We start from the raw sequence: 24,181 nt of genomic DNA, 5'->3' as shown, positions 1-24,181 counted from the left end.
GAGGCGATTTGACTCAATCCCTGCTCTTCAAGAGCAGGAACAAAATTTTCCCACCAGCCACCCTCCAGGCTTCTTCACACTCCCGCAGCACTGCAGCACCATCCCGGTTTTGCCACTTTGGCCCTTTTTTGCCCCACAGTCAGCCCGACCTCTTCCCCAATCCTTTGGAAAGGACACGGTCCTGAGTTCTCCACAAATGTTTTATTGTCCCAATGCGCGGGAGGCAGAGGTACAGTCAGAGCCCTGGCAACCTGCAGCTGCAGCTGTTACCGCAGTACCCCTGGGAGAAGCTGTAGGCACAAGGAGGTGCAGGGCACCGGCGCGGGAGCCATGGGGGCCAGCGAGGAGGTAGCTTGTCATGGTGCAGTAGTGCAGCAGCATGACTGAAGTGTGCAAGTACCCACCCAGGGCAGGGGAAGGCACTGTGACTGGCACAACGCCAAGTGCCGGGCAGACCTGAGTCTGTTTCCTTACTGCAGGCACGGTGGCAGCGAGTCTCTGCCCAGCTGAGTGCTGGGGACAGGGTGCTTGTACCCTAAACAGCCCCCTTCCAGGACTGGGAGCACACAGCGCTCAGCAAAAAAAGTTTCAGTGTGAGAGGTACCTGGCTGGGCAGGCACACCGTGCTCAGGAGATGCCGTCTGCTTGCCAAACCAAGTGGAAAGGAGTGTTTTATCCTTTTTCTAACCACTTTCCTAACCAGAAAAGATCCCCTACACTGGTGGGGAGAGTCAGACAGTGCAGATTCGTACCTTTGTAGTGCTGCACCCACCTCCAGCTGCCCCAGGTCTGCCTGTACCTTTATTCCTGCCTGCACTCATGCCCTCTCTGCCCAAAGCCTGGCTGCAGTAGGGGAGGGTAAGCGCCACCACAGAGGGGTTCAGCTCTCTGGAAAGTATTTCATCTGGCCTTCCAGTGGCAGGGGGGGAAAAGCAGCTGGGTCATGCCACCTCAAACAGGAGCCCAATGCTCGGTGGCTCATCCCTGTGCTCTCGCAGGAGGGCAGGACACAAGCAATGAAGGGTAAGCAGTTCTCCCCAGGGTGGGCAAGGTGCAGGCAGCACATGCCCAAGCACCCAGCCAGTGCCTGGGCTCATCCCTTTGGTCTGGTGACAAGGGACAGAACCTGGAGGAAGGGGTTTGATTTGGGGGGGCACAGAGGGGGACAGGGCACAGGGAGGAACTCACTGCTCTGCGTGGCTGAAGTCATAGCAGAAGTTTAAGTTGCTGGGGGGCTTTGGGATGGGAGGGGGTGTGTCGGGGATGCTGATGTTCTCCAGGTCTAGGAGCCGCAGCTTGAGCTCCATGGACAGCAGGACATCGAGGTCCGTCTGTGTTCGCTCGCTTGTCATCTCCTTGCCCAAGAGCACGTTCAGCCCATCCGTCCAGAGGCAAAACTGGGGAAGCAGAGCACAGGTGTCCCTGGTGCCAGCCCTGCCAGCCCCCCCTCCCCTCACTGTGGCTCCCACCCCAGGGACACACACAGGCACAACTCCCTTCCCTGCCTCCTGTCCCCTGGCAAGGACACCTGGCCGCAGCCTGTCTCCCCAGTGGGCCCTTGGAGCTCACCTCATACCGGGTGGGGGCAACAAAGCTGAGGCAGTATTCCTCCACATCATACACAATGGAAAAGGCCAGCTCCAGGACGTCCTGCAGGGACAGCACAGGGGGTAGCTGGCTTCTCAGTGGGACTCCTTCCAGCCCCAGCAGGGTTCAGAGCAGGAGCTGCCTCCCAGCCCCCTCCTCTGTGCCCCAGAAGACCTAAGAGGTCTCCAGTCTCAAGCCACATCAAAAAGCATCCACCACCACCCACCTACCACCAAACTCCATCACCAGCTGGGGAGGGGAGCATGCTGGGCCCCCTGTGCAAGGCAGAGTGGGAAGTGCTGACCTTGTTCTGCTTCCCAGAGCTCTTCTCCTTCGTGTGCAGACACTCCTTCCCCACGAGCAGCATCTTCATGTCTGCCACAGGAACTGGGGCAAGCAGAGGAGTTATGAGTGGCTGCCCTCCTCTCCTCTCCCCCAGGTCCCTGGTGCTCAGAGCCCAGCAGAGCCTGTGTGTGGGGGCTCACAGCCATCCGCAGCTTGGGGGGCGAGGGGTGTGGGCTCAAGCCACCCTGCAGTGCCCTTTGGAGAGCCAGCCCACCCCAGCCTGAACTCGCACAGCTCTCAGTCCCTGGTACCAGTGGGCACTGGCTCCCCTCCCTCCTTCTCACCCTCTCATTCTCTCCATCACTTACTTTTCTCTGGCAGGCTCTCGATGGGGGGAGAGTGCACCCCCTCCTCCACGCCCCCATAGTGCAGCACTTTGTGGTTGGGTGACAGGCGGCAGTACCAGAGCTTGTCTGTGGCAGAGGGACCATTGGGAAATGCTCAGCATCCCCCTGCTGAGGTCCCCTTCCCTGCAAGGACAGAGCTGCCCCCTCATCAGCACACCCCATTTGGTCCCACCCCGGGGTTAGCCCAAGCCACCCAGAGAGCTGGGCGTGCTGCGCTGCTCCCTGCAGATTAACTTCAACTTCCCCGGTGGCAGGGGATGAGGGGACAAGCCTCAGCACCCCCTCCCGGGACCCCCAGCCAGGAGCAGAGGGCTGGCACTCACCCTGCCTGCGGCGGCTGCTGATCTTGCGGAAGAGGGTGCCTTTGCAGAGGTGCAGCAGGCGCTGCTGTCGGATCAGCTCCAGGAGCTCTGGCTTCAGCCTCTCACGCAACTCCCTGGGGTGAAAGCCAGCAGAAGAGGAGCACGGCCACTTCAACAGGCACCTGCTGACCTTCCCAGCCCCACAGCATCTCCCACCACAGCCCTGGGCCCCTGCCCATAGCCCACTCACAGCACGGGCACAGCCAGCGTCTCCTCCTGGTGCAGCCGCTCTGTTTGCCGCAGCTTCAGGATCTCGCTGTAGTTCAGTGCATTCACTCTGGTCTTGAATAGCTCCAGGGAGGTGGGCTTGAGGGACAAGGTCCTGGTGATCTGCTCCCGCACCACCTGCAGCACCTGCGGGGCCCAGGATGTCACCCCCAGTCGGGTGACATCCCCCAGAGCCCTTGCATTTACGCACAGCCCCATGGCCCCAGCTGCCATCTGGGGCCACAGCATCCCCTCACACCTTGTCAAAGTCCTCCTGGGTAGCACGCATCTCCTTCCAGGTCTTATTCACCAGCTGGATACAGATGCAGAAGAGCTCTTCAAAGAAATGATCCTGCCCGAAGAACATAGGGTAAAAGGCCTGAGCCACCTCCGAGCCTGTGGTGAGAAGGACAGATGATGCCAGACTTCCCAGTTTTTCCAGGGGATTTCTGTCCAGCCCTACCTCCCCTTCCCCTGCCTTTGGCCACGCCAGGGCCTGGTGGCCCCATGTACATAGCCCCCTACCCTGGCAGTGTGGTTTTGCTCCTGCCAGCCGGCAGGCAGCAGGGCAGGGACAAGGACAAGCCGGGGTGCACACATACACGGCTCTCCAACGTGCAGGATCTCACAGAGGATCAGGGTGAGCTGGATGCTGCTGCGAGCGAAGGGGCATTCATGTTTGTCTTCCCGGCTGCTGTTCTCAAGGACAAACTGGAGGAGAGGGTCGTTGCCTCACATTACATGGGCCACAGACCCAGACAGCTGCCCCAACAGCAGGGCTCAGACATTCCATGCTCCTCCTGAACTTCCTAGTCGAGCTGTCCCCCCAGGTTAAGCCATCCCAAACAGAAGCAGTAAAGTCTCCCCAAAAACCAGCTCTGGCTGCACCCTTCCCATGCTGCAGCATGGGAGCTAATCACAAGCACAGCAGGTTGGAGCATGGCCAACGCTCTGCAGCCGCTGGCTGGTTTTGCCCAAGTTGCCCCAGTCTGCTCAGACATGAGCAAGGCCTGGAAGCCAATCTGTGGTCAAAACACTACAAATTACAGGGACCCTTAGTGCCACCAGCCTCAAATGACTGCTCCCACACACAGGGAGGACTCAGCTCCATCTGAAACAGGGAAACAGCAGGACACTTGCCCAGAAAGGACATCCTTGCCTGGGTTTGGCCAAGGACAGGCAACAGAGAAAGGGAGAGAAGGTGGAGATCCACCAGCACCTCTCTGCCAGGGAGTTCTCTGGCAGAGCGCACGCACCCTGCTATAGGCGTTGGGGGTGTGCCTGGAGAAATACACCATGTTGTCGAGGGCAAGGAGTCCCGGTGGGGCACGGCGGAGGTCCTCTGCTGGGTTGCTGTTGTTCTAGGACATAAAAAGATGTGATTTAGCAGCTCCTGCTTTCTTCTCCAAGCAGCAGAGTCCTCCCAACGCAGCCATGGGGTTTTGCCTTTTGAGACCCAAGAGCTCAGCTGCACTCGTTGTTCAGGAGTGACGAGGGAGCAGGAGGGAGGTACTGCATGGTGGCCCATGAGTGTCCACAGGGACACCAGGATTAGGGAACCATCAGAAGGTTCTGCCCAGGGTGGGTGGCAAAGCCAGCGTGCAGCTGGGGAGGGGCTGCAGGGGAGACTCACCATGAAGCCCAGCTTGCGGAACTCCTTGGCACACAGGGATCGCCGGCGCTCAGTGCTGAAGTTGCTGGCAGGCGCCTCACCTTCCGACTCAAAGGCGGTTTGGCGCAGTGACTGGAGGAGCTCCCGCTGTTCCTGGAGGGAAAGCAGAGAGGAGGGGATGCCGGTGAGCCTCATGCAAGCAGGTTCTCCCAGGACAAACTGATGATGAAATCAAATGTGCTGTGTTCACCCAAAGGCAAACCTTCACCCGCCTCTACTTCCACAGGTAGAAGAGACTGGGGCCAGAGTTGCAAGGAGAGTGCCCAGACCTGTGAGTAGGGATCCATGGAGGTCCTCATGCGACGCTCACACAGGTTGAGGCTGACAGACTGCAGCACATACAAGTAATGGGCCATCTCATCCCCCAGCGGCTCGGAGCTGTGTATGATATTCTACAGGAGACCGTGAGTCAGGATGTTCCCTCAGGCTGCTGCTCCCAGTTCCTCCAAGCCCAGGCCCAACAGCCCCAGCCCAGCAGGTCCTGCTGCTCACAGGGGTGTTAGGAAGTGGGCAGCTCCCCTCGGGGCTGGGCGAGAGCTGGGTACACTGAAATGCAGGCAGCCAGGGGCACAACCCTGGGCATGTGGGTGCCAGCACAGCAGCAACCATAGGAGGCAAGGAAGGAGTGCAGGGCACGCAGGGCACCCAGTCAGGCATGGTCACCAAAGGCTGGGGAGGAAAGGAAGCACAGAGGATGAAGTGCAGAGCAGACCCTTGCATCACCCCGGCTCCTCACCTTGTGGATAAACTGCCTGATATTCTTCTCCCTCAGGTAGTCCATCATGTCCTAGGAATGGAAGAGGCCGTGAGATGTTTCCCAGCTCAGCACATCACCATTTCCCCAAAAAAGTCAGTGTTCCCTCTGCAGACCCGCTTCCCTGCTATGCCACAGGCAGGGTGGGGACAGAAAGGAACAGGGAGTCTCAAGAGTGACACTGGTGAGCAGGAGACCTGCCCCTAGCTTCCACTGCCCTGGCAGCCAGGACTATCCCACTCCAAACGGGCTCAAACAGATCCTGCCCCACCAGGCTTCTAGGACAGGTTGTGGCAGTCAAGAAGAGGCAGAGCGAGGATGCTGACTTTAAACATCTCTGGGCACCTCTAACAGCCCCACCATCCCAGAGAACACAAACACTACAGTGGAGGGCCCAGCTGCCCAAGACCCCATCACAGGGGGGCCCAGCCATGATGGCCCAGATGTGCCAGATGCTGGGTCTGAGCCAGGGCCATCGCAGTCACTGTGCCACCACCAGCTGTGATAATTCTCTCCTGCCATTTGAGACCTTGCATCCCCCCCAAAACTCCTCCAAGGGGTGTGAGACAGCAAAGGCTTCTTGGCAGAGCACCTGTGTGACAGGGACACTGCGGTGCTGGGGTCTGCAATGCCCCCCACCCTGCCATCGCCCAGGCCCTGCCTACAGAGCACAGCCCCTTACCCGCCGCTCAGCATCAGTCGCAGCCAGCAGCAGCGCAATGAGCAGGGCCATCGCCTTCAGCTGCAGCTGGGCATCTGTCCTGCAGAAGGGGTATGATGAGGATGACAGTCACCAGCTCTGAGGATGGTCTTGCCCACCCCAAAGCAGAGTCCTCTCCCCACTTCACTGCTGGACCCCACTGCACAGAGCTGGGAGACCCAGGGAGGACAGAGCCATGAGTGAGCAGCTGCTGACAGCAGGGCCGGCGGGGGAGACGGCCCCCACAGCTGTGATTGCAGAGCAGCCCTGGATGGATCAGATACTGCTCTGCACGCACCCATGGGTGCAGTGTTTGGGAGCTGCAGGAAAACCCAGGGTGAGCAACAGACAGGACTGTCTGGAAGGAGCCCTGGGCATGAACCTCTGCATTCTCTAGAAAGGAAAACCTCCAAACTGAAAAGATGCAGAGGTATGAGAAAGATGAGGGAATAAAGAACCCCCCTTAGCTGAGGGATTTAACAGACTGTTCAGAACAGCACCATCACCCCCAAGTTGCAGGGAATACACTACTGCTCCTAAATACACCGGGGAAAGGGAAGAACCAATGCCAGAAAAACGGCAGGTCACTTAAAGAACTAAAATATCTGAATGGAAAAGGCCATGAATGAAAGAATCTGACCTGGAAATGGGATGGTTTCCAGGCCAGTCCATCCCTCCCCCAGCAGTGGGGACAGGACAGGCTGCCCACCCACAAGTTGTTTAGGAAGGGACAATACTACATTGTGTCAGGGATAATCAGAAGCGATGTGGAGAAATCGCCTCCCTTGCCTCATCCCCACCGGCTTTGGGATAGAGCCGAAGAGTGCTCGAGCCGAAGAGTGCTCTGGCCTCCCCACTTACACCTGGAGGTGGGTAAGGAGACGATCTAACGTCACTTCTTTTTTGACTAGCTCAAAGAGGAGGCGACTGGTAGGCACCATGTTCTCCAAGATGGACAAGGAGAGTTGCTGGATAGATGCATCCACTGCATTCATATTTACGTAACTCACTACCTACGAGACACAAAACCATCTGTCCATGGCAGGCTGAGCCTGGGTGACGAGGGCAACAAGGAATCCCAAGGGCACAGGCTGCGGAGACTGCAGAAGACCCTTACCTTCTTGATGAAGGCTGCACTAAGGGTCTCCCAGGAAACAAAATCATGCTCCATCAGCTCCATGAAGGCCTTCAGGGTGTGCACTAGCATCTCCCCTGTACTGGAAGAACAGATAAGTAAATGCAGTGAGGACGGCCCCAGATAGCCCCCAGTCACCAACCGTAAGATGGGAGTACACTTGCACGTTGGTGGGTACCTTAGAAATAGCTAGAGACGGAGAGAGCAGCAAGCAGGAGAAGAAAGGAAAGAGAGCCTTGGGTAAGAAATGGAGCTTTTGCTTAGTCATTCCAGGAAGTGGAGGCAGGGGAAGTTCAACAGTTACTGGAAAGCTGTGCTACCACAGTACAAAGATCACTGCAGTCAAGCCCTCAGGAAAGCCAAACCACCCCAAATCCCTCCCCCTACTTCCAAGAAACACATGCCACGCTGCCTGGTTTTAGGCTCCTTGCCCTCTGTGAGACAGGAGCTCAGAGGAGATGCACCATCACGTCCTGACAGAGTCAAGTAGGCACAAGTATTTGGCAACCAGGGTTTTCTTGATCTGCCTGCAGACCTCTCACAGCTAAAACCCAGGGCAGAGGCATCGTTTGGGGTAGCAGGAACGAGCAGCAGCAGAGGCTAAGGTCATTGCAGGAGGTTTCCTGGTAGCAAAACCCATGAGGCTGCAGATGACCCAGCCAGCAAAGGGGTGAGAGTTTCATGTCTAGGCACATTCATGTGGAGTCAGGACCACAGACCCACAGGGACCTTTCCCTGGCTGCCAGCGTGGGGGGACACAACCACCTACCTGCCAGTAAGGAGCCTGCAGAGCCAAGCACCCTGCCACTGGCACTGCCCTTCATGCTGCAGCACAGGGATCGACAAGCCAGGAACACGAACAGAGTCCATGCCAATGCCCATGGAGCTCATGCAGCATTAGCAAGGGAGAAGAAAAGTCAAGAACTACCAGGAAGGTCCTCTTCTGATACTCACTCATTCCCTTCTTCCACAATAGAGAAGATTTGCTTCAAGCCATTCCTGTTGATGAACTCCTGAGCAAAGGTAACATCTTGGGAGAGGCTTGCAAGCTTCTTCAGTGAGTCAGTCTTCACGTCCAAGTTGTTGCTCTGGATCCCACTGTACAACCGCTCTGCTTCTTGGTCCTACCAGGAAGGACAGAATCAAGCCAAAGGGGCTCATTGAAAGACAGCGAGAAGCTCGGAGAAGGCTGGAAGAGCTTAAGCACAGGTTTTGGAAGGAGGCTTAGGCTACAGCAGCCCAGGTGAGGAGCTGGACCAAGAGACAGAGCCACCAGAGCAGAGACCAGGAGGAGCTGAGGAAGGAGGTCAAGCTGGCATGACGCTAAGAAAGCCTGATGAGTTGGCCCACGTGTCCAAAGCATCTCAGGATAGTTTAGTTTCTCTTCAAACTCCCCCAGGCTCTGCTGAGGGAGAATGAAGGCTGGGACAGGTCTCCTCCCCGTGTTATTTCTGCTGGGTCTCAGGCACCGAGCGGACCCATCACGAGCTATACATCACCGAGCGAGGCAGTGGCTGAGGGCCTGGAGCACCGCATCACCCCACAGCCGGGGGACATCCCACCAGAGCACACGGTGGAGAAGGAGACGAGGGGACGGAGGGATGTACCGGAGAGGTGGTCAGCTGCAAAATGCTCCCATTCTTAATCTCCCCGCGGTTCTGTAAGGGGCAAGGAAGCAGTGAGCCAGCGAGTGCACGCCAGCAGGGCTGGGGGGGCTGGGGGGGTGCCTCACCGACTCGGTGATGTAGGTCTGCCGCCCGTCCGCGTACTGCAGGGCATAGCGCTCGGCGTTGGGCAGGCTCCACCTGAAGCGATGGGCGGCCGGTCACAGCACCGCAGGGCGAGTGCCAGCCGCCGCCGGGCCCGGGCGGCCCTCACCGCGGTACTCACGCGTCGCAGACGTCCTTGAGCACCGAGGCCAGGGGCTTGGTCTGCAAGCGAGAGGGTGGCCATGAGCCGGGGCGGGGGGCCAGGGTGGCGCTGGGGGGTGCCGGGCAGTACCTGCTGGAGCTCGATGAGCTGCGGGATGGCTCCCACCATCTGGATGGCGATCTTCACCACGTCCTTGGGCGGCGGCATGGCCCCCGCGGCGGCACCGGCACCGCTCGGCTCCCCGCCCCGCCGCGCCGCAGTTCCGGGTCGCCGCTGCCACCGCCTCCCGCAGGGGCCCCGCTGCCGGCCCGAGGCTCTGCCGCCACCGTCACCCTCGATGGAGGTGCCGGCCGCAGCCCAAGCAGGCCCGGCCTCCTCACCTGAGCTGACGCGGGCGGCGAGACCCACCTCCGCGGCGAGGCCGGGGCCTCCCTCGGGCCGGGCCCAGTCCCGGGGGGCGCAGGAGCCGCTGCGCTGTGCGGGGGCCCGTCCGGTCGAGGGGCGGCGCAGGCCAGGCAGGGGCGGGAAACTCTGGAAAGTTTTTGTTTATTCACGTCAGAGAACACTGTACAAATATCACAGGCCATTTTCTTTCCTTGCAAAAAAAAGTATAAAAATAATCTTTATATATGAATCAAAAGTTCATTTGCGACTGTAAATTTTTCTCTAGGTATCCTATTCCAAAGGTCATCTAACGGGTGGAAACGTGAACACGCGGAAGGAGGGTGAGGGCCAGGCAGCACATGAAGAGCTCAAGCTACACCAAAGCCACGGAGCCCAGCTAACACGGGACCGAGGGATCTGGCAGCCCCATGCAGAGAGCAGGCTCAGGGACTGGCTGCGTGCGGGCTGGAAGCTCAGGGCTGGAAGCTCACCCCCGTGGGGGCCCACGCCACAGCTGTCTTGCCAGCAGCAGCTGCCTGCTGTCACACTAGAGCATCCCGCTGTTCCTCCTGAATTCTTCACGCTTTTCCCAAAGAGGACATGGGTGATTCGGGGCTGCAGAGAGGAACAGCTTCTCTGGAGGAGTCCCACGCAGAACAGGATGGCCCCCGGAGCCACCTCGGGGACACAGGTCCCAAAGCGCATACTCTGCTCACCTCTGCAGGCTCCGAGAGTTAAAGACTTTACATCCCTTATTGCTGGTGCTCCAGCTGGTTGCGTGGTTCACAGGCAGTGAGCAGCTAAGCGGAGAAGTTAAATGTCAGCTGGTTAAGTGGATGGCTGCAAGCTACCTTTCTGCAACAGCCAGCCATGCGTCTGGCCTGGCCCCCTCTGCGGCAGTTTGTGCAGCAGGGACGGCAGGACAGCTGCTGCTACCACATTGGCAGGAAGATGTGCAAAACTGAAGACACAAATACATCATCTGACTGACAACCAAAGTTGGGGCTTGCAAAATACGACGCAAATCCATCAGGGCATTTTATCCAACTAAACTGTACAGGGTCCAAGACTGGTACCACCTGATAATCATAAAATGGACCCAACAGCAGACGTTCCATTCCAAAGCAATGAGGAAAACCTTGTGGAAAAATGATGCGGAGAAAGCATCACACTAGGTAAAGACCTGCCACAGGATCAGGAATTGGGAGCATGGGTACGGACACTACAGAAGCAAATTCAAATATACAGAAAGCCTGATCCTGAGGAGATGCCAAGAGAGAAAAAGGGGGGGGCGGGGGGGGCGGGGTGAAGCAGCGCACTATTCTGACAACACCTACATAACTTGTCACGGCAAAGTACTACTGAATTGTTACTGCTTGGTCACCTTTTAGACAGTTGAAGGCTCAAGTGCAATGGTTGGAGAAGACAGCTATTTGCAAATATGAGCAGGCTCTGATGTACCTGGGGTACCTTACAGGCACCAGCTGGAACAGTCTCATCCTTTCAAACACCTCTTCACTCAGGCAAAAACAAAAATTAGGAAAAAACCCACCAATATACTGGCACCTCTTCTTTAGCCCTGTAGAGACAGCACAGCTGCTATACAAGGAGTGGAGCCCCTGGGCTCATGCATCGGCAGACTGGTGAAGGCATAATCAGCATTCCTGCTGATGCACAAGCAGGGAAAGACAGAGCTCCCGGGTCCTACTAGGAACGCTCAACTCCTGAGTCCCACTAGGAGGCACAGCTGGCTAAAAAAAGTGCGTTTTCTCGTAAAATATACCAGCTTGGTCTGGAGTCACTGGAAGAAATGGACACTTTGTGCCTTTTTTTTCTTTTCTTTTCTTTTCCTCATTGTCATTCAGAAATATAACCACCCCAATCTGAACTGCTCACATTGAGAAATCTAGCTAACTACCTCCGGACTTGTGAACTGACCACGATATTAGGGCTCCTTGTAGCAGCTGGTACCTAGGAGGTGCAAAGTGCCTCTAGGAGTGCAGGAAAAAACAAGGCATGCAGATTTGAGGAAGCTCGGAGAGGCACATGGGCAAACTCTACGGGTGAACTGGGAACACTCAAAACACAGACCCTTTGAAGTGAGGCCCAGGATCCAGTGGAGAGAGAGATGCGGCAGGGCGAGTTGCACATGCACCACACACGTGCAACAGAGGAAGAAGCAGCAGCTACAGGGAGGCTCCCAACCTGCAAGTCCACATCTCTTGGTTCTGAGTCCATACGAGAGCATCTTTGAATCACTCACTCATTGAGCTCTAGCACAAAAGGAATCCAAAAATAGACACTTTCCAAAGTTACAAAACAGTCTGTGTTCGCAAGGTGCACAGCCGCACTGAGAAGTCAGAGGTTGAGGACAGGCACATCGAAGAGGTCACAGACGCCTTCGCTCTCATCCAGGTTATAGATGTAGTCGTGGTCTCCAGGTGGAGGGGAGAGGCGGAGCAAGGGAGCAAACACTGGGGAAAGAGAAGCCCACAGCAGGTTACAAACCTCAGCACTCCCACACTGACCCAAGAGCTGCCAATGGGCACTGAGCTGCAGAGCCACGAGGAGGCCACCTCAGAGTAGCAGTCTTTGAGGTTGCTTCAAGTCAGCCTTGCGATATGGAAGAGATGGGCTCTCCTGGTTCTCACGCCTCTCTCGGGGACTGTCAGGACACTCAGAACAGAGTCTGTGTCCAGGGCCCAGAAAAGACGCGGGTGAGCCTGCAGCCGCAAGACTGACAGCTGGGTACAGTCATGCAGCATGGTCTTCCTCCCCTGGAACAGCCACCCCATGAGGGGGAGGCTCAGAGACTCACCTTCAGACGACATCAGCTCTTCCAGCAGCTCAGAGTTCATACATTCTGGGGAACAGACAAGCATGGTTAAGCAACATGCTCTGCTTTCCTGGCCTGCTCCTGTGTAGTTCCCCACCCCTCCCAGGGTGCCCCTCACCCTTGTTCCCCCTCCTCTGGCTCAGGCACAGCGTGCACAGCTGGCAGTGCCAAACAGAGGCTTGGGCCTCCTGCTGCGGGCAAAGGGAAATCTGTGTCAAGACAATTCAAGCTACATCAAAAAATTCTGCAGGAGGTTTCTGACTGCTTTCGCTCAACTGGACGACAGTGTCCTTCAAGTGCACTACCCCAGCACTGGCATGCAAGCTGGCGCCCCGAGCTCCTCCAAAGGAAATTCTTCAACATGCACCAGAAACTGAGCTGGTAAAGCCTGACATATTCACAGTCCTCAGTTACCCACCAACTTTGCTAAGGGTGGGGAAAAAAATAAAAAACAAACAAGCAGTTCCAGAAGCAGCAGAACTAATGAGCCTCTAGTTTCCTCCAGATTTGTGTCCTTTGTCCCCCTAATTTGCTCCCCTTGGCTCACTGCTATGCTGCAGCTAATCCAGCCGTGCATCCTGGCAGATTCGCTGTCTGTCTGCTGCCAAACAGAATGAACATAGGAGCTCTGCATATCTTTCCTTAATGGGCCATTAACTCTCCTCTCCCTTCTACTGCCCACAAAAAACTGTAAAAAAATTATCTCCAAAAAATCATTCCTTCCTCCAGCATTGTTATTCTTGGCTAGTGGGTTGACAAGGCACCGGAAGGGTAGACAGAGAAACACCCAGACAACGCACATGCAAATCAATCTGTTTTCTTTAAGAAAGAAACTTAGTTTCTTTAAGAAACTAAGCGTCTGAAACAAACTTTCTGAGTGCCTCTCTCCCTTTACCAAGTTAACAGAGTGAGTATCTAACTCAGTCTAATTGTACTGACAATGTAACACCCACACTTGAAATAAGCTTTCATAAAAGGAACTCCCATAAGCTCATTTTCAAGACACTTATCCACAGCAGGCTATTTCCTAGAGGACAGGAACCTACAAGTCTAACTCAGTGCCACGAGGTGGGAGTATTTCAACACAAAGCAACTAGACAGGACTGATACCAGCTTCAATAAATTGTAATTAAATGCAGGACCTGCATTCTTAGATCAGGGCTGGTAATACAGCAGGGAGGGGGTGTATGTATGTGACAAAATTAGGTTTTTTCCAAGTTTAAAACAAGCAGTTATTAAGCACGCGTTTAAAAGAGAGAGAAAACCATGCAGAAAAAGTAATTCCAATACAAAACATTAAGGCAGTACTCCAGACGCTTGCAGCTTAAACTGCATACCCTTAAAGCAGCTGCCAGTGCCAGGGCAAAATTACTGGGATCACACAGGGATGAGAGAGGCTGCATGGAACATGCTGCAAGGCCCATTTCTCTGAGCTCTGTAGTGTTGCTTTTAACCAGTCCTGAGCTTTGCCTCTGTAGCTGTCACCTCTGTTTTGTCCTTCACTCTTGGATCTTTATCTTCCCCCTCCAAATTCGGAAGAATACTTCATAAAACAATATACATTACTGTAGACAAACATCTTCTTTTTAATAGTGCCCACATGGTCACATAGTACAGTTAGTTTGGGTTAAGCTAGATCTTCTGCACAGGCTGGGGCCTCGCAGGAGTTTGTCTTGCATCGTGAAGTCAAATTTACTCTTCAGGTGTACTCAGTCATTACCAAGACCTCACCCTACAGCAGCAAGTGCTGCACAAGGAGGAAAGGTGTTCTCCAGGCTGACTGCGGGGCCCAGGGCTCCTAGCACACAGACCAGAGGCTCACGCATGTGCATTTGGACTGCGGGGTTTTCACACAAAAGCAACGTTTTCACAAAGCACCTGCTAGAGCACAGAACTAGGGAGGCTGCTGTTGTATGTATCATCACCACTACAAAAGTGCTTGTGTGTGTACTCAGCTCTGCCTAGCTGTGGGGCTAGAAAGTATTCCACCAGCACTGAAGGGAAATAAATGTGCAGATAAAAAGAGTTTCCCAGTTTAGGCTTATGTTAGACCAAATTCATCCACCTCTCCTGCCCGGAGTTCGTCCCACCATTAGGCAGTGACACCCAGACATTCCTTGGGCAGAGGCAGAACTCTTGACACAAGTTAACAGCACCCCCTTCCCTATTGTTCCAAAACTACTAACTAGCACCACCAAACCCACTGAGGGACATCTTGAAGAGAGACTATCTCCCCTGATTATTTGCTTGGGTTGGCCTTGGGGGCAGGCTACAGCTGAAACAAGACTAACAGGGTGTTTTCTTTTACATGGTGCAGACAAGTTGGAGAAGGGGCGTGGGAAGCCGGAGCACAGATTAGCGTTGGCAGGTGGACAGGAAAGCCCTCATCTGCACACTGCAGGGCAAACTCTAACAGAGCTTGCTAGCAACACAATGACAGAAAAATACATACAGAAACTGGTATTTAAGAGTGCCTAGCTAAAAGTAGACAAGCAGCAGCCACCAACAAACACAAGAACCTTACAAAACCACATCCCCAAAATAACCCAAAAGGGAGCGAATAAAACAAACTGTCCCATTTCTGTGGGTAGATGGGCACAGAACAAAGCCATGGTGAGGGTTGAACATACCTCTCGTTGGATCAAACATGTCTGACAGCTCTTTGGGAAGTTCCAGTACTGCAAATACAACAAACCAAATGGTTTGCACCGTTACATGAAGAGTTTGACATGCTTTACAGTATAATCACCTACTATCCTACTGTACTCCTTACACACCCAAACCATCCAATCCCATCCAGAAACTCTCGCTCCCACACGCCATGTCACATATTTCTGCTGAAAGGGTAAGCAATAGGAAACTTAAGCTCAACTGCTTTAAAATAAATCTGTAGGAGCCTCGGGACATGAACATTATCGGTCAGCAGCTCTACAGTAATTGCCTGTATGTAAGCCTCACAGTGTCAGCTCCCGTACTCCTCGATGTATCTTCTGTAGGATGAGGGCATGCCTTCACAGAGTCAGCACAGGCCCACTGCGATGTGGTAAACTATACACACATCAAAGGCATAGTTCCACAATCAAGATTACTCCAAGATGAAGACAGACAGTTCACGCTTCTCTCAGACACGCTAGCAAACACAAGCCTGAAAAAAGCACTGCGTGAGCTACATCTGAATAAGATTTCCTCTTACCCTCTAACCTAGAGTGTTTCTGCAGTGAAGGTAGGCTTCAAAACATTAAAGTGGTGTGCCTTGCCTAGAAGATGCTTTTCTGTCCTTGGGCCAGCCTGCCATTTCCTGGAATAAAGCTCAAATGTTCCTTTTTTAAAGCCTGTTTCACCTCACCAAGCACAATAATGAGCTCCCCAAATATACACTGCAAGATCATTAAGGCCACAAGATCACTAAAGATAGATGAAATATTCCCAAGTAAAGAAGGGAAACAGACAAGAGCTCCCCTACTAAAGGAAAACTCCCCATGAGTTACAAAGGTGCTTTCGGTGACAAATGGAAATTCTATAGCTTTGTGCAGTCTCAAAAATTGGAGCCTGCACTACAGAAGGGACTGAAAGGGAATAATTCTACATGTAACTGCAGAGACGTGTCACGCAAGTGTCCCTCACAGATTGTCTAGTACTGACATCACAGGAAGTGGCAGGACACTAGACATGACACAGTCACCTTCTCCCCAGGCTCCCCAGCACCCTCAGAGGGAAATGCCTACTCATCCCTTACAGAGTCTGGCTGACAGCAAAGGCAAAACAGAGTTCAGCTCCTTTCTCCAGGCCCAGCAGCCTGCTTGCTTTTGGAGCAGCAAATGACACGAGGGTGCATACTCACTTCCTGTGGGATCGGGCTTGATCGGCTCGAAGGAGGTAGAGGGGCTGGGTGGGACGGAGCTGCTGTCCAGCGAGGCAGAGGACTGCAGCGGCTGGGTATCTAACCCGGCCGCCTGGCCGCCTGATGCAGACGCATCACCGAGGGGATCAAAGTTGCTGCTGCTCTTGGATTCTGCTGCTGGGACACCGCATTCTGGAAAGAGCCACAGACACATGAAGGAATGTAACCTCCCACCAGCCCCAAAGCAAGAAGCTGCAGCACAGACACAGCCCTCACTGGCGATGCTGGCCAAGCACAGACAGCTGCTTAGGAAGGAGGCTTCTTGCTTTCACCCAGCAAATGCTCCCAGGTCCTGCTGCAAGTTCTGCTGGAGAGCAGTCTTGGTGGTGCCAGGCTGCGCATAAGCCAAGAACATGCTCCCACAGCAATTAACACAAGCCAGGTAGCAAGCTACACCAGGAGAAGCATGGCCAGCACACTGAGGGAAGTTACTATCCTCCTGCTTGGGGCTGAGGCTGCACTTGGAATACTGTGTTCAGCTTTGGCCATCCACCAGCCCAAGAAAGATGTGGAGAAGATCCAGCTGAAGGCTACCAAGCTGGCCAGGAGTCTGAGGCACATGGCCTACAAGGAGGGGTGAAGGGAGCTGGGCTTGTTCAGTCAGGCAGAAAGAAGTCTAAGCGCAATCTAACAGCAGGTTGCAGCTACCTGAAAGGCAGTTACAAAAATTAAGACCTCAGTGGTGACAAACAACGCAATGTGCACAGCAGGCACAAGATGCAGCTCAAAGGATCCAGACATCAGGAAAACTGAATTCTCTGAGAGGGTGCTGCAGCCCTGGAAGAGCTCACCAAGGAAGCTGGGGATCTCCACTGCTGGAGGCTTTCAAAATTTAGCTGGACAAAGCTACAATTAACCTAATCTAGTATTTTTGACAGTCTTTTTTAAAACTGAAAGTTGAACTCGAGATTTGAAACGACCCTTTCACAGTAAAACAACAAATCTGCACGATCAACCTCTCCCCCCCCCACCGCTCCTACAGGCTGGCACTACCCCCTCAATCCAAGTGTCTTATTTCCATTAACACAGCCAGTCCCACTAACCAAGACAAAAGGAAAGGCTCACTGCAGCAAAGGCAGAGGTGCCCCCTTTGCTGGGAGCTGACAGTGCTGCACAACCAGCAGTGCCAGCCTCAGCCAGGCCAAGGAACGTACTCTCTCCTTTGTCAGCCACCATCCCGTTTCTGCCTCCTGTAGCCTCCCTCTCACCTGTGCTTGCAGCTTTCTGTGTGGGAGGGCTATGGTCCTGAGTGCTGGTGGGTGTCGGTGTAGAGGGCTGGGTGCTGCTGGGAACAGATGCCTCCTGGAAGTGGGCAAGCGGTGGTAGCTGTGGTTTTGAGGGTGCAACTGCCTGGCACTGAATGAGGTCTTCAGGGGGAGGGACAGGTAGTACGACAGGAGGAGAGCTCCAAGCATCTTTGTTTACTAAGAGAACATCAATGGGGCCACTTGTGCTCTTCAGATGGATTTGATATTTCTTCTGCCCATTTAGGCCCTGAGAAAAAGTCAAAAGCAAAACACAACCGTACATTAAAAGCCCTTTTCAAACAGAATAGGAATTTTCCAGAGGCAAGACAAGCTGTCCAGACAGGTCAGCACTGTTCCACATACAACTGCCCTCATGCCCGGGACTATCCTCTCCCCTGGCGCTCCTGCAATTGCTCACATACTTCCGAACAATAGTTTCCTGGCAATTATTTAATATCTGGAGCCCTCCTTGGGTTGCCTGTTCCTCCAACTCCGTCAATCCTCCGACTGGTCAATCCAGCAGCAACCCCCACCCCAACACGCACACTCCTGCATCCTGCCATGCATTTATCACTCACCTCAGGGATGGGAACCTCCAAACGTGTGCCTGATGGGGCTCGTATGGCAAGGAGGGTATCTCCTGTGAAAACAGACTGGTCAGCACTCAGTGGGCACAAACTGTTCTGACAATAATTAAGCACTGACAAAGAGCCCCTCCTCAAAGCCCCCTTATCTCCTGCTCTCCCTTCCCTTGAGGACTGCTATTTACACACGAGCTGCTGAGCGTATCATACAGCTCCCAATGTGCCAGCTGCCTAAGGCACAATGAACCTTCAAAGTTTCTCACAAAGCAACCCTAAAGTTTCTTAGCAGCATACTTAATGGGACTAACCTTTCTTTTCCTCAGAAGGGCTTAAATTCATTCAAGAACATCTAAGTCCTAAGGGATCCTTCGTAGTGTTGTCACAGGTTTTTAGATGTGAATAGTAAACTAAAGAGCACACAACTCAGAGCTGCACTGCCAGCAGGGAGGTGGTGTCAAATGGCTTGGGAGCTAGGCTGCCAACAGCATGGCAACCTCATGCTGGAGCACTAATACCTGAAACGAACACACCCCAGTCTCTACTGGCAGGAGAGCTGCCTGGTGTTAGTTGCATTGGACCCTGCACACACAGGGAGCCAGCTAACAGCATCTTTCCCTTTCACATTCTGCAGCTCCTTAAAACCTGTGCTCCTAATAACATAGCAGTCAGAAGCAAGCAGCTTCCAGCCCATATCCGGGTTTAAAGAAATGTGAACAGAGAAATACCAGCACTGTGAACATCAGACATACTCAGACTGAGCAGTTAGCAGCTTTCACTATGAACGTTTAAACTTTAGGGTGGTTAGTATTCACACTTCACTGGTGTTCTGCATTAAGTGTCACCTGACAATTAACACAGAAGATGCCCAGAGCAATGGGAGTGGACAGCTGAAGAGCCCATCCCTTAATTTCAGGCAGGCAATTGAAGGTCAGATCAGCAAAAGGTACAGGGATTAAAAATATCACAGGATTTGCCAATAAAATGGGATTCCTTTAACAAATCTACAGCTAAGGAATATATTGTTAAGAAACATTAAAAATGCTTAATAAAGCTCAAAGACACAAGCTCGAGCATTAAGACCAGGTTTGTTTCAAATACAGGTGCTGTGTTTCTATCTCCTTTGATAGCTACAATCCCAGTACTTTTACAAAGCACTGTACAGTGTTTCCACTTCCTTTTTGATTCTGCAAATGCAAAACGCATCACAGCAACAGACAGGAAAATTATGTTTCCCAGTCACTAAAAAATAACATGTTCTTATTCTTTTTTAATCCAAATAATGAATCCATATTTGATAAGAGTCCAAGCATAGAAATCTCTAAGCTCTAACTCACTTTGAGAAAACAAGTTCAATAGCAGTTAATCAGAAAAACCAGGAGCTGAAATTCAGCCTGCTCAAAAACAACAGTTCAAAAACAAACAAGGTCCAACAAAGAACTGCTGCAAGGCTCAGATGCTCAGGAGAGGAAAAAATTGTGACATAAGGCATATTCATACAAGAAAACTGAACAGACAATGGAAAAATATGGATCAAGCCTCTGTTCTAGAAGGGATTCAAGATCTGCCCTCAGTAAAATCTAGTTTTTGTACATTTTGGTGACGTCTGACTTCAGACGCAAACCAGTTTACAAAAAACAGGTGCAATAAAATGCAAAGCAATCAACCAAGCAAGCAATAAGCTGTCTGCTGGTCTCCAGTAAACTCTTCCACACTGTTATGAGTTATCTGGCCCCAAGCACTGTCAAACTAAAACACAATCCCCAAAGTGCTAGCTTAAATCAGAAGAAACAGTAAAGCAGAGGTGATGCATAAGTTACCAGCAGGAACCTGAGCAGCATAAAGTCTGGTGAACAAGAAAAGCCCACAAAGACAAAGATGAAAAATAGAAAAGCTGATGAAGTGTAGGGTGAGAAGAGCGCTTGGGAGAGACAAGGAAAGAATCAAACACGGGTGAGATTACGCATGACTGGGGGAGGTCAGGATACGTAGCTCCAACCTTTGCTGCAAGCAAGCAGATGCAGGTTGCCTGGGGTCAGGAGGGGTAGGTGTCCCCTGCTACAGCTGAGAACAGTTTACATACTGCAGGCTGCTGTATTGCAGGCTGGCCACTGGGGATTTTTTTTTTGTCCTACAACTATCATTAAAATTGGCAATAGAGAAGAAACTAGAGAGTCCTGTGGGTTTTCTTCACTTTTGCCCCACAGACAGAACATACGGCTTCTTATACAGGCACCTCACAGCTTTAGGAAGGCAGTACACTAGGGAGTGAGGTCACAGCAAGTGGCATACTCCCGTCTGTCCTGCTCCTCTCTACCTCCTGCATTCTTATTGGTAGAGGGCATGATGCAGCTGAGGGACCGCTTTTTATACTCTTTTCCTGCTTACACCCAGACTTTATACCATGCAATAAAATTTTCTCATTATTAGAACATTCTCCACCCAAGCCCTTAAAATCAAGGGCTTCTAACAAAACACACAAACACCCACATAGTGACACCCAGCAAAAAGACTTCCTTAGGAACAGCAGCTCTATTCCTTTAAACACAAGAAACTGCCTGCCTCCTCTGATGGTGACAAGAAAGCTACGACTCAGTGGTACACAAACCCAGGATGGCATCAGAGCTACATTTAACTTGATGCTGTTGGGTGGCCTGCGATCTGCTGCCTCCTCTTTCCTGGAGAAAGGAGAGCAGCTGGGACAGACTGCACTGCAGTGTTATGTCTTTACAACAGAGCACCATTTTCTCACCTGTGAAGCATTTGCAGATATCTTCATGCGTCACATACGCTAATGTTTTCAAGGTTAAGGAGAAAGGCTGCAGCTTCCTGCACAGAAAGAGAACTCAAAGGGCACCTGGCATTTCCTTCCTGAGCACAAGAAACGCTATTCCCAGAAGGCTCTCCATGCCACACCAAAGCGGTTTGCAGGCGGGGTCTGCAAGCTACATACTTGTCAGAGCTGACATCCTAAGACAGGCAAGCCACAAGAGCGGCCCTGCACTCAAGTAAGTGGCACCTGTGACACTGAGGGAAACACTTTTCTCACCTTGGTAAACATTACAGTTTTTTTTACTTCAAAAAGACAAACAAGAAGCCATGCACTGCAAAGAAAGCTGGTTCCCAGGCTAGACAGAGTTACCTTAGTTTCAAAGCCTGCCTCCTGACCCTTTAGAGCAGATCCTCCAGCAACAACAGGTCACCACCACCACCACCACTCCTCTGCCCCAAGTAGGGCAGCACCAACCCAGCCCTCAGAGCTCTGCTTTCCAGCCCAGCAAGCAAACACAGAGAGAGTGTAATCAGTTCACACAAAGGATATCGACTGTTCTGCATGTCTTCTGTAACGTTTTTTATGCTCTGCTGAACCCACATCTTCTGCTGCTCCAGCTCCTGCTCCCGCTGCTCCAGGTCCTCTATATCTGCCTTCAGCTCGATAAGTTTATGAGCTATTTCACGTGTGTTGCAGCCAGGACCCACCCCTCTGAGCAAAGTAAAAAGGAGTGACATGCATCAGCCTCTGGAGGCACCCAGACCAGCCCCAACCTCTCAGAGAGGTTGCCATCTCCCTTACTGCTACCTCTGTCATAGATCAAGGCCAGATCACCCAAAAAAACCTCATCTGTACCCACTCTACATCCCCACCTTCCAGCACAGCACACCTTCCTATATTGCGCAGACTGGCAGAGTCCTCCCCCACCCCCTGCCATGACAGGCATCTTTTCTAGCCCAAGGCACTGCAGATACTTAGCTTGTACCAAAATAACAACTCCGCTGTAAAACAGACATGCCATATGTACTTTGGCTTTCCCCATTACTACCATCAGCATAGCCCAGCTGAGAGGAAAGTACAAGCATGCCCAGACCACTGAGGAACCTTGCTCTGAGCAGGGTATTTTGATCCCAGTGTAACTTAGACCTGGACTAGAAGGGACCTGTGAACGATTTAGACCTTCTCTGTCACTCACTTCCACTGGATACTGTTCTTGGATTTCTTCTCAATCAACCCGATGCCTTCCAGGACATTTGTGATATCGTAGATCCGTCGCTTCTGTCGCACAGCCAAGGTATCCGCAGCCTGCAAAAAGGTTAGACACTTAACTCCAAACTCTCAGTCATGTTTCACTCCTTCCTGCCTGTCAAGATTGCCTCCTGGCCAAACACTGTGCTCGCCATCTCATACCTCTCTTGCTCCAGCGCCTCAAATTACAAAGCCATGTTCTCAACGTCACCATGACCATGAGAAGAAGCCACTGACCCTTCATTCCTTTTCTTACCCCACAACCTCCCCCACTATGGACCAGCCATCCTGGTCATGGTGGGTCAAAAAATCACCATTCCTCAGCAGCAAAGCAGTGCTACAAGACACTAGTTCAGCAGCCTAAAAATTTGGTGGTCCTTCCAGGTAAAAGAGGTGGAGACGAGAAGAGGAATGCAGAGAGCTGTCTGCACAACTGACAATTTAGCAAAGTTGACATACAAAAGGCCTTTTCTAAATCTGATCTGATGCCACTTCACAGAGAATCAACACCTTTTCAAGAGGCGGAGTCCTCTGAAAGACACAAAGCCAGGAGGAGAGTAAGCACTGCAGTACGGCAGGAGCTCCTGAGCAGCCCTGGGACTTCCCTATGTTGCTCACAGGACTCTCCTCCCCTCAGGTTCCTGGACACACCGGACTGCACCGATACACCTGCTCCCACTATCACACAGCAGCCTAGCACTGGCTAACACGTGCTGCACTCATGTGTGGGCACAGCCAGGCCCAACAATGTCAGCGGCACCATACAGAGCGGGTCAGCACAGCAACGATGTTCCCTCTTACCTAACAGTAACAGACTGGGACTTCAGAGACCCTACACCGCATAACTGATCAAATCACACTAACCAATACCAATCCACTTAATGGACGTTTTAAACAGGAAAATATTGCCCAAATCCAAATAGACAACCCTTTGGCACAGGAGAGGACAGAAGTCTACAGCCAGGAGACTCCACCAGCCCTTGTGTCTTCACAGCTTTCTGGCACTCATCTGCTGCCCGTGAAGAGTCCAAGCACACACGCACTCACGTAAGAAGTATTTACATAAACCACAGAAAAGGAGCTTCACCTATAGAAAAGGCCTAGGTTTAAGTACCATACGTGCCACAAAGACAAAGTTACTTCCTCTAGGTGAAAACCTCCAAAACGCAGAAGCAAGGCATGTCCACATGGCACTTCTCCACAGGATAAAGGCATTAAGGATGACCTTTAAGGGATATGAATCTGACCACACTCCCCTTCCTGCTGTATGCCGTGGTGCAAAGCACAGCAGGGAGGAACAGTTTCTGTAGGTGTCTGTTTCTATAGGTCTCGGAGGCTTTATAGGGCTGGATCGTTACAGTGCGGGTGATCGGGTAGCACCTTGGTGTGGGGCAAGAACGCAGAAGAGAACGAGACGGCCAAATGGGGTTCCCACTGAAGCGCACAAACGCCTGCAAGGTCAGGCAAGGTCCGCTGCCTCCTCCCTCCGCGAGTCACCGGAGCGGCTAGGACAGGCCGACGGAGCGGGGAGCGCCGCCGGGAAGGAGGCAGCAGGTGCGGAGCCCCCTCCGCACGCCCCTGGCGCGGCTGTCAGCTCTGTCGCACCCCAGCAGACCCCGTTCTCCCTCCGCCTGCCGCACCGGGCTGCCCTACCCCGATTTCCCCCTCAAAACCCGGCTCAGCCCCCGGAGCGCCGGGCCCGCCGGAGCGCCGCTGGCTCAGCAGAAGGGCCCTGGCCCGCGGCGGGCCCCTCGCCACCCGCCGGCAGCCCCCGCACCAGCTTGAGGTCGAGCACGCCGTCCTTGGCCTCCTGCAGCAGCGACACGAACTTGGTGGTCAGCAACCCCAGACTCTTCTCGTGCCGGCTCGGCGCCCCCGCAGCCCCGCTGCCACCCCCAGGGGGCTGCGGCCCGCACTCCGCCATCTGCCCGCCGCCGGCTCCAGCCCCGCCGCGCTTCCGCTTCCGGGCCGCGGGGCACGACGGGAGCTTCCGGGGCGGGCGCGGGGCGGGGGCGCCCAAGGGCCGCTCCCGGAGGCGACCCGCTGCTACCCGGGCCTCCCTGCGCTCTCCGTGCGGGGTGGGTGGCGTCGAGCCTCCCGCTGCCCGGCACCCCGGCTCCCTGCGGCCGTACGGCCAGCGGCGGCTGCCTGTCGTGGGCAGGGCCCGGGGGGACCCGGGTAAAACGGGGCCGGGCATCGCGTGTCCTCGTCCGTCCCTTCTTCCCCCGCC

General features: G+C 53.5%; 2 protein-coding genes across 7 annotated transcripts; both read right to left on the bottom strand.

Annotated features, from left to right (window-relative positions):
• Positions 1-182: 182 nt before the first annotated feature.
• Positions 183-11,603, bottom strand: ELMO3 (engulfment and cell motility 3). 6 transcript variants are annotated; one of them, XM_055726746.1, is made up of 21 exons: positions 11,457-11,603; positions 9,111-9,512; positions 9,000-9,040; positions 8,842-8,914; positions 8,717-8,767; positions 8,064-8,233; positions 7,092-7,191; positions 6,836-6,987; positions 5,957-6,035; positions 5,257-5,307; positions 4,790-4,912; positions 4,482-4,613; positions 4,105-4,209; positions 3,451-3,559; positions 3,108-3,244; positions 2,832-2,995; positions 2,603-2,715; positions 2,241-2,345; positions 1,892-1,974; positions 1,570-1,650; positions 183-1,397 (listed from the first exon to the last, which is right to left on the bottom strand). In XM_055726746.1, exons 1-21 carry the CDS (start codon positions 11,601-11,603, stop codon positions 1,185-1,187), a joined length of 2,631 nt encoding a protein of 876 aa, XP_055582721.1. In that variant the 3' UTR covers positions 183-1,184. The 6 variants fall into 6 exon arrangements, with proteins under 6 accessions (XP_055582721.1, XP_055582722.1, XP_055582725.1 ...); XM_055726747.1 differs by lacking the exon at positions 3,451-3,559 and having other exon boundaries at positions 3,108-3,200; XM_055726749.1 differs by lacking the exons at positions 183-1,397; positions 1,570-1,650; positions 1,892-1,974 and having other exon boundaries at positions 2,267-2,402.
• E2F4 (E2F transcription factor 4) lies at positions 9,514-24,148 on the bottom strand. The gene is made up of 10 exons (XM_055726752.1): positions 23,729-24,148; positions 21,899-22,008; positions 21,253-21,414; positions 20,683-20,726; positions 17,928-17,989; positions 17,311-17,596; positions 16,043-16,234; positions 14,832-14,879; positions 12,184-12,228; positions 9,514-11,839 (listed from the first exon to the last, which is right to left on the bottom strand). The coding sequence occupies exons 1-10, from the start codon at positions 24,146-24,148 to the stop codon at positions 11,724-11,726; spliced, it is 1,485 nt and encodes a 494-aa protein (XP_055582727.1). The 3' UTR covers positions 9,514-11,723.
• Positions 24,149-24,181: the final 33 nt, after the last annotated feature.

The sequence above is a fragment of the Falco cherrug genome, chromosome 14 (assembly GCF_023634085.1).
Source record: "Falco cherrug isolate bFalChe1 chromosome 14, bFalChe1.pri, whole genome shotgun sequence".
Lineage (NCBI taxonomy): Eukaryota > Metazoa > Chordata > Aves > Falconiformes > Falconidae > Falco > Falco cherrug.
This window is presented reverse-complemented; position numbering and strand designations above follow the sequence as displayed.

Bases quoted from the DNA above. Each gene is read 5' to 3' on its own strand.
- ELMO3 (XM_055726746.1), bottom strand. From the start codon at position 11,603: ATGGACTCAGAACCAAGAGATGTGGACTTGCAGGTTGGGAGCCTCCCT. The intron at 9,041-9,110 runs GTACTGCCCGGC...TCTCGCTTGCAG, and splicing joins AGCTCATCGAGCTCCAGCAG to ACCAAGCCCCTGGCCTCGGT. The intron at 5,308-5,956 runs GTAAGGGGCTGT...TTCCATTCCTAG, and splicing joins CGACTGATGCTGAGCGGCGG to GACATGATGGACTACCTGAG.
- E2F4 (XM_055726752.1), bottom strand. From the start codon at position 24,148: ATGCCCGGCCCCGTTTTACCCGGGTCCCCCCGGGCCCTGCCCACGACA. The intron at 21,415-21,898 runs GTGAGTGACAGA...TACTTTGCTCAG, and splicing joins AAGAACAGTATCCAGTGGAA to AGGGGTGGGTCCTGGCTGCA. The intron at 17,597-17,927 runs GTGAGTGATAAA...ACTTTTTCTCAG, and splicing joins TGGAGGTTCCCATCCCTGAG to GGCCTAAATGGGCAGAAGAA.